This window comes from Copidosoma floridanum, unplaced genomic scaffold (assembly GCF_036245765.1).
Source record: "Copidosoma floridanum isolate Cflo_tuat_1 unplaced genomic scaffold, Cflo_Japanese_pri ptg000012l, whole genome shotgun sequence".
In the NCBI taxonomy this organism is placed as follows: domain Eukaryota; kingdom Metazoa; phylum Arthropoda; class Insecta; order Hymenoptera; family Encyrtidae; genus Copidosoma; species Copidosoma floridanum.
The window spans coordinates 105712-115541 of NW_028321889.1; the positions used below are offsets into that span (position 1 = coordinate 105712).

Genomic DNA, 9830 nt, shown 5'->3' on the forward strand with positions numbered 1-9830 from the left:
CGTAATAATGCAATCATTGCGGGGGGGGGGGGAGAGCCTACAGTCAAAAATGCAAACTCGCGAGTCCAACCAGCGGTGGAGACCAGCGAGACGACGACGACAACGTACTCATTTCGCTTGGGCAATTTGACTCACAAACGGCCGTCAAAAAACGATGTTTTTCCGGTCGTCCGGCACCACGAGGCGAAAAGGCCCGCGAACCGAGCGAGGAGTCAACAAACTCATCAGCGCGAAATCTCAATTACACGTCGTGTCGATTGCGAGAAAAGAAGACGATGATTGCGCACGGCCTTCATTACACGCCGTTAGTTGGCTCGCGAATCTGACACTTTGATGCGCGTGTGCACACACAGAGTTTCGAAAATTCGTTCAAGCGAGTCAATTGCTAATTTTTTTTCTTCTTTTTTTTGTTTTTTTTTTCAAATTACTCAATTAGATTCGCGGCTCTTGTGAAAGGCGCGTGTAGACGTTCGCCAGGGACAATTTACGGCATTGTGAATGTGAGAAAAGCCGGCACGACGTTGATTGTTGTTAAACTCCGTATTACGGTCTCGCACACGCGTGTGTTGTAAGAATAATAATTGTCGTTGTTATTGTGCAGTTTTACGAGTGTAGATGCTTGCCTACTGTAAAAGCGAAATGGTTGTTTGTTGGGTTTTTTTTTTTTTTTAATTATTCATTTTGCGATGGACATAGAGAAGCTTGGCATTTTCAAAAGACCACACTTATGTTGGACGTTGTTGTCATTAACTGTCATTATTGTCATGGGAATAGTTTTGTTTGTTATTTTTTTTTTTATTATTTATTTGAGCATGAAACCTTACCACGTGTTTTTAACACGTCTCACATACGAAGAATAAAAACGTTTTGCTGAATAAATTCGAAAAAAGAAAAAAAAATCTTATGTATAAGATGGATGAAGTCAATGCACGTAGTTGAATAAAAAAATAAACAGATTTTTATGCGTCTTAACGATATTTTAATTTGAAAATAACTTGTTTGGATTTCGTAAGATTTTTAATCAAATTCTGAATTACAAATTACCAGCAGTTGTAAGAAAAATAAATGATTACCTGTTGAATAAGACATATTGAGACTAGTGGAACCAAATATACCTCAAAGAACAAAAGCAACAGTTGCGTTTTATTCATATGATCAAATTTTTCATGGTAGATCGATCATAACAGTTCTCTGGATCATACGCGCTGTATAGGTTGTGCGTGACCACGTCAAAGTGATGTATATAACTCATGTATGTCCTAGGCATGTTTCAACTTATATCGAAATTTTAGAGAAAATATACATCGTAGTTAACTTTGTAATGGATCATTATATAATTAGTTTGAGAATTTGTTGTTTGAGATTTTTTTCGGCATGTTGTAGCAATGTTGAAAAAAATCTCGATTTATTTGCCGTTAAAATAAAGTCATGTGATTAATTGAGATTGTACAAACGATCTTTTTATGCACGAAATAGTTGAAAAATAGGATGTTTATTTGAGTTTATCTCAACTGGTTAATGGCCAAATCTGTTCAAGAAAATTCGGGAGCTGTGAAAGCTGTAAAAAAAAGTTAGGGACCAAAGATGAAAAAAAAAAAAAAAAAGTAACTGGAGCTCAATCAACGCCTTTAATCAAGAGATCCGTGGCCACGTGTAATTGCACGAAGCGCACAGTGTATCATGAAATGCCATTACGAACATGTATATGCTGTAGCTGTGTGGTCGTGATTTCTCCGGGTACTTTCATCCCAAAGAGCAAACAGTGTACACAAGAGGACCGGTCAAACGTAATAATTGATGATTACTATTTGTATGTATGTATGACAAGGTGTTTCCCACTAATTAAATTTTCGATGCTCTTTCGTTGAACTTCACATAATCAAAATGGAAAAGTGTCTGTGAATTCTCGTTTTGTCGACGATTTTAACGCGTATCTCTAGTGGTACGATTACCGATTGGATTATTATTATATGGCATCGATTTTACGCGGGAGTGCTCTTTACTTTGAATTTAATAATGGAATTATTTGACGATTTTTAATGATAACTATAGTTTGTGCGATCTCGAAATCAAAGGTACAATAATGTAAAATGTAATTAGACTTGGCCATGATTATTTTACGCATTATTAAACATTTTATAATTAAATCTTTTTTCAAAAAAATACTGTATTTTGTTTAGTAAAATTTTTTTTTTTTTATCTTTTTTTATATCATGCCAATGAATGCAATACTTAAAAAAAATTGTGTAACGTAATAATTTTTTTCTTTTCACAACAAATATTATTAAGTTAACATTGTTTAAAAAAATCATAAAAAACCTTTTTTAATCAAGTTTTTTGATACCTATTTTGTTAATGTTAAACTCTTGAAAAATTTAATGCATTATTTCATCTGAAAAAATTACGTGCTTCTAGTAATGGAAACAATTAATACTTTTTAACACAAATAATTTACTGTGGTACATCGAATAAAATAAAAAAATAAAAATGTATTATACCAAGAGTTATTTAAAAAGTATTCATGCATAAATTGAAATGTATTACGAAAACTGTGTGATTGGAATTCTGGCTTGTTTGCTCTTTTCGTTTATTTCTAAGAAAAATAATAAAATAAGTACGCAGATTTAACGGTACACGCAAAGTGTGACGTTATCTTTCGATATAAATAATATTCCGTTAGGTTGAAATGTCAATTATCGGGTAACCTGGTAACTAATCCGGTAAAAATGTTGTCTAAAGCTCGGATAAGAAGGAATATGAAGAGAAATTAAAAAAAAAAAAAAAAAAAAAAAATTAAACCAGGACTTGCGCGCTGAACGGTTAAAAATGCACTCGCCTTAATCTGCAAATTACGTTTTAATAAGGATCCTCATAATATAATTCGTTGTTAGACTTTGATCATTTATATTTTTTATAGCACACTTACTTTAACAGGAGTCGAGGATAAATAAAATGTATGTACTTGAACAATTACACCCATTAGTGGTAAATCAGATTGAATAAAACTTAAGCATTCAATTATTTAATTTTGTGCGCGTATCCAAAAATCCACTATTCTTATGAATCTTTGTTTTAAACAAAAATTGATTGTCACTTCAACATACCAGATACTCTTTGTTTTATGCGAATTCATAGTGTAATTAAATGAATTATACCAAATTATCAATTTTCTTGTATTAAAGTAATTACAAACTATAAATAATTTTAAAAAGTATAAATGCAACATAGTAGTCATAAATATGCGAGCCATAAGTTAATATTCTATAAACACTTTCAAAAAATTAATTAAATTAAATGCAACTCATCATGGACTCTTAAAAGTTTATAACAATGTATGTATAAAACGTAATAATTTAAAATTTAAAAATGTAAAATGTACATAAATTTGTTTTTAAACTACGTCCAACTCCTTGTTCGCGAAAAATACACAAAATAAGTGTAATCTTCACACTACAACTTTGTACATAAAAAATCTGTTGGAAACTACCAAACAGAAAATATCGATATTTTACGCTAAGTTTGAATGTTTTAACAATTTACTCAAAAACTGTATAAATGTTTGTAATATATAAAAATTTAATAAAAAAAAAGAAAAAAATGGTATCTTACAGTATATTATTTCTATGTTAAAACTCGTCCAAATTCCAAACAATCATTATTAAACCAACAGACACATTGATATAGTATAGCATATTGTAAAAATGTTGCATCCCAAAAAAGCCCATAGATCTCTGACTTTGTACTGCTGAAATGCACGAATGAGTGAAAAAAACAGTTCATATTCACCCATTTGTAAGGGAAAGCTCTACAAAAAGGGACGTTTTTTTCCTTGTCTCTCACTCGCTTACTTTTACCTCTCGAATTGCACCTCAAAAACTCTCTTCACTCCCGTTGCAACTTTTTCAATACCTACACACTTTCCCCGTACTCCCCGGATCATTGGCCCTATCGGAACCATACGGCGCACCGTAGTAACGTTCACCAACCACAACAAGGACATGATACCATTTGCGTGCCACCACTATTTATCATCATTTGGTTTTTTTTTTTTACTTCAGAGAGAAAAATAACTAAAAAATACGAAAAAAAACCAAAAAGAAAAAAAAAGAAAAATCCAAAATGGTAAAACAAAAAAAAATAAAAACACTCACGGGCAGCAAAAGTGAGGCCGAAAAGCGCGAGTGCCGCGAAATTTCGCAGAGAGCAGCAGTAGCGGCAGCGAGCCGGTGAAGGAGGTGATCGCGTCATCGTGTCTTCTCGCTTACTGTCGCCGCATTACCTCTCGGCCGACCTGAGGTACTCTTGCGAGGGTAGTGGGGGAGGGGGTGGGGCCCATTGCGCACTTTTAGTCCCACCAGCAGCCAGCAACAACAGATGCAAGAGAAGGGGCCTTTAGGCTCCCCCACGCCTTTGTGTCTCTCTTTCTTTTTTCACCTCGTAGAGATTTTTCGTTTGGCTGTCTAGATATACCGCCTGTGCATGTGTACTTGCTTTCACGCTCTCATTTTCTGCAAACAGGACCTGCAGCGTGTGCACCGATTAGTGCAACTTGTGTACGTTCGAATTAAATCAAACATTCGGGCTGGATTGAAAAGACGCATCGGTGACTAAATAAGTAACCCAATCCTGGATAAAAAAACGTTTTTTTTCTGTTTTAAATGGCCCAAGAGTCGTTCCAAATAGTACCACTTGGTTTTTTTTGTTTTTTTTTTCACGTCTTTAGAATAGTTTTTTATCTCTATAATAGAACAGACAAAGCATGAAAATCCTTTTTCCATCCAGAATCGAGATAAATTTCTCAAGGCTTTTTTATTCAAGCAAGAGGTAGCCAGAACTTACCTGATAAACTGGAAAATACGAGTGGCATTTCAGAAAGTTGCACGTGAGACGTAACTAAGCGTCTCTTCGTGAATTTCGCAAAACCCACATTGGACGAGAATACTTTTGAAAGCTACAGTATTCACAAAATGTACGTAGACTTGGTGACGGATATTTTTTCCAATTTTTTCGTAACACAAGTTTTGTTAAAAATTTACTGTAGTGTTTGGAAAAAAAAAAAAAAAGAAATTGTTTAATCACTTCTTATGATCTGGTACTTGACAAAATTTTCTTCTGTGAAAACAATCCGTTAAATTTTTCAAGAAAAAACAATTCAGACAAAAAAATAGCCAAAGTAATTGGAAAAACATGTAATTGCAACAATCTTCGACATGGTGTAACAAAAAAATTATCTCATTTCATTGTAAATAGTAATGGATAAAAAAAAATTTGTCCATAAAAAACAATGAACTTTATTACGGGAACAAATTTTTTTGTAAGTGTTTGAGAATTCATAAAATAATCGCACAAGCCTGCTGTTAGACTGTTAACATGCGTATTTGCATCGACTACTGTTTTTCACGTCGATAGTGATAACTTTTATTTGTGAGATACATCAAGAGTATACCCATACATGATATCGATAGCGGAAAAAAATGAACATCTCGTTTATTGCGAATAATTTGCTCGTATTCATGTTATACCTCATGCAGAAAATATACGCAAGGAAGCTCATTCGTACTTTGGCACTGAAACAAGTAGTTCACCGCTGCATAAACGAAATTTCTCACGCGCGTTCATTCACCTCGCAAATACTTACGGAGAGAAGGACGAATTCTTCACGCCTTGTTTCTCGAAACGAGGTGGCGAACGACTTTATCCCATCGACCTCCCGTTGCGTTGTTGGAAAAGTTTTTCACTCAGCCCATTAGAGATGCTTCAGCAAAAATGTGATTGCGATGTTGTTGTTTTTTTTCAAAAGTGCATACATGTGTGTTTTCGGCGTGTATCCACACACACGTGCGTTGGTTGTGCAAATTTTACACTGCACCCATGTACATACGACCATTTAATGATACTTTGTACGGCCTTTTTTTTAACTCTGTAGGAGATGTTGCTCAAAAAACTCTGTAGCTCAAGAATACAGTTTGTGAATAAAAGTAGATGAAACGTGACATAGTCATTTTGATATCTTTCTAGGCTTTTCATTGACTTTAACGCTGGTGTTGGAGATTAATTTTGTATATATATATATATATATGTTGTTTCATTCCGAGGTGTTTCTCCTAATTTTTTCACAAAATCTATTTTTTTTTTTTAATTATAGTTATGTTAAACGTACTTGGCGCGTTTTTTCTTATTGACACATTATTTGTAATAACATATAAATATTTTCCGATTTTCAGTTTACCTGATAAGTAGTATACATATACTACACTTATAAAAAATGTACAAAATTCAGCTAACATTGTTTCTTTTATTTTTTTGATCTTTATAAACGACCGTACTACATCTTACCTACACAGTTTTTATTGTCATCAATCACAAGTTTTTTTTTAATAATTTTTTATGTAAATAAACAAAAATAATCTAAAAAGTTCTTTTACATACGTATATACGTTGTAGATTAAAGACATTACAGAATTGTAACTAAAAAAAAAAAAAACAAAGCTACTCAAGGATGGGCCTCACCAAAGATTTTGAGACTCCCAGCAAGGTATCACTCGCGAAGTCACTCTCTCTGGATCTCAATTATGATGATTCCTGAGCCCATACAACTGAAATAACCGTTTCACTCGCGCGATCCAATCATCTCGCAATACAAATCTTACACCCGCGCGCATCTCAATCAACACCAGATACATATAATGGCCCACAGCTCTCCATCATCACTTTCCATAGCGGCATCTTCTCTCAACTTTTGATATTAAAAGGCGTACGGGTGGGTATGTTGCGTTCAAACAGCCGATGCCAAATAAAAACTCCATCAGAGCGCGTCTTACGCTGACCATGGGACTCATACCTCTATAGATGTATGTACATCGTTATACTCACGGAGACGCACGCAAAGTTATATCGAGGGATTTGCAATTCACTTTTACCACGATTCATATATGTGTTGTGTATGATGTGCACGTCGAAAATGAAAGTCAGCAATTATAGAGAAACGAAATTAATCCAAACGTAAAAAAAAAAAAAAAAAAAGTATTAATAAAATACTATACGCGCGGGTGAGCGACACGATATTCGCGTTTTCTGTCCCGACGTATCAATCGATCCGAGTGCATCGCATGCAAAGGATCGATGAATAAAAAAAAAAAAAATCTCCATCCAAGTATTCATTCGTCCATTATGTGATTCGGATGACGAGTAGCGTATGCAGGATTGAGAAATCCGCTTCGACGCTTTGGTGTATACGCGTCCATCGATGAGATGAGATAATTATTCACGTCCGACTTGAGAACTACAAAAATGAAGAAAAAAAAAAGCCTCTGCGTCAGTTTATGCGCTTTCCCAGGGTATCCAAGTCCCATTGTTCGGGGGGAAAAAAATATCCCGTATCTCTATTATTAATCTCCACAGTTGCGGGATTATCGCCGTTTTTCGCTCGCTCCGTACAATTTATCGATCCTTATCTCCGATGCAAGTATACCCCTTGGCGTATATCTCTGACGACCAGCACCTCGGGGTTCTTTTTTTTTTTTTTTTTTTATTAATCGCAGAGAGCGTACATGTATGGAAAATGGAGGAAAAAAAAAACACACACACACACTCGGAAAACCAACTCGTCGGTATAACGAGAGGAGGGGGAGAAGAAAATCATCGCTCGCTTACTCCCAGTAGTCGAAGCAAATGAAACAATACGTATACAGGTATACTATGCCGCAAAAATACTGTAGCACCCGTGGTGCACGCGGTTTCCTCGCGCCGGTGCTCTCTGCTATAGGCCGCGGTCCGGTAGCTATGGGGGTCGGCGTAGTTTGGCGGTCTTTGTCTTCCCCGTCCGAACCCAGATTCCGAGAGAGAGAGAGAGAGAGAAATCGGGGAGGCGTCCAGCCTAGAAACCGACCGCTCGCGCCCAATTAGCCGAGCACGCGATCTGATGATCATCATCCTCGCGCTTGAATCCTCTCGCCTGCGTGTCGATGTGTGATTTGTACGTGTGCCGTGGGATGCTGAAATCTACGGTGTAGACACGTATCGGCGTTTGATGAGCGATCGGCTTTCGATGCATTGTCCGGCTAGCAGGTGTGGTGTGCTGATCACGGTTTTACCATTACTTATCGTTGCGTTTAATTTCATTGGACGGTGAGGAATTTTTGATGAAGCGTTGGTTGACGGTCAGTAAGGAGGCTCCATACCTGTGTATTTTTGTGCGTCAACGAACAATGTTCTCAACTACGATGTCAAAAAATAAAAGGCTGAATTTATGCGTAAACGTTAATTTTTGCATCCAAGGCTCGGCTGACACATTTATTGCCTGAGCAAAAAGTATAACTGTGTTAGTATAAGTTTAAACAATTTTCATAGCATCAAACGAGTTTTAGAAAAATAGATAAAAATATGGAACGTTTATATTTTTTCAAGATCTAAAACTTTATTATTTACAACTTTGTGGTATAATATTAACTTTATACTATAATTGGTGAAAATATATTTTTAAAATTATTCCTAAATGTTTATTGCCTTCTAGTACATCAGGATTGTATTTTGAGAATGAATGTGTAAAATACAAAAATGTTGTATTTCAATAAGAACTACATTTTTTTCGACTATACACACCTTTAATACAAACTTGAAAATATATAGCATAACAATTTAATTATAAATGTATTTATTATTTATTATTATAAATTTTCATTAAAAATATTTATTTTTGTATTCTTTAATTTTTTCTTTATTTTTTAAATATGAGGATGTTTCTAAAAGTCATTAAATACATTTTTTTAAGACAATTAATTTCTGCAAGAAATATACAACAGTAATCAACATAGTGCTAATGTAGTAGTACACTTTAATACTTTTTTTCTTATATTTCTCGTAAATTAAATATTGTGCATAATAAGTACATATAAGATTAGGCCATTCTAATTTTTTTGCCCGTTGATAAGTTGTCTTACCTTACTTGTCTGTTTCTCAAATATACTGACGCTGTGGACGTGACTGATAGCAGTAGGGATTTTCGATAGTTTAATGAGTGACGGTTTTATTTATTACGCATACTATTATTAAATATAAATTAATTTTTATATTTTCCAATAGTTTACCAATTTTTAAATATAAGGATGTTTCTACAAGTAACTATGTACATTTTTTAAATTCAATTTTTCTGAGAAAAATATTCAATAGTAATGCAACATAGTACTAATGTAGTAGACTTTAATACTTTTTTCTTATATTTCTTGTAAATTAAAGATTGTGCATGTTAAGTACACATCAAATTAGGCCATTCTGATTTTTTGCCCGTTGATAGCCTGTCTTACCTTACTTGTCTGTTTCTCAAATATACTGACGCTGTGGACGTGACTGATAGCAGTAAGGATTTTCCATAGTTTAGTGATTAAAGACTTTAACTATAGTGCATACTTTCAATAAAAAAAATTTTTTTTTATTTCTTATAGTTTTTTTATTTCAAGAGATTTTTTAAATAATATTTATATAGACTTTTTTATCAAGCAGATCAAAGCTGGAGAACTTGACATTTACTCGGAAAAAATATTCATCTTAACTCAAGAACTCTAAAAAAATAAAGACCTGGTCGAAATTTTCATCATTTTTAACAACTTTCAAATGTGTAAGCAAAATTGATTCGTGAAATTTCAAGCAAAAAACTTTTAACTGCAGGTGAGGCTTTTCTTCACACGCATTTAGTACTTGGAGATAAATGCTGTTCACGTTTTCATCAATATTTTTTAATGACAGTTAATGAGCAATATTTTTATCTATTAGATACTAATCCGTATTAGCCTCTTAAGGTGCTGACGATGGGCCTCTGTATCTTCAACACTTGG

At 34.3% G+C, this 9830-nt stretch overlaps 1 protein-coding gene across 1 annotated transcript in view; it reads right to left on the reverse strand.

Annotated features, from left to right (window-relative positions):
• The window catches only part of Skeletor (DM13 and DOMON_DOH domain-containing protein skeletor), a 63800-nt gene extending 55747 nt beyond the window's left edge, over positions 1–8053 (reverse strand). Inside the window, exon 1 of the mRNA XM_089590437.1 lies at positions 7885–8053. Coding sequence (XP_089446563.1) covers positions 7885–8053 — 169 coding nt within the window. The remainder of the gene's footprint in view (positions 1–7884) is intronic.
• Positions 8054–9830: the final 1777 nt, after the last annotated feature.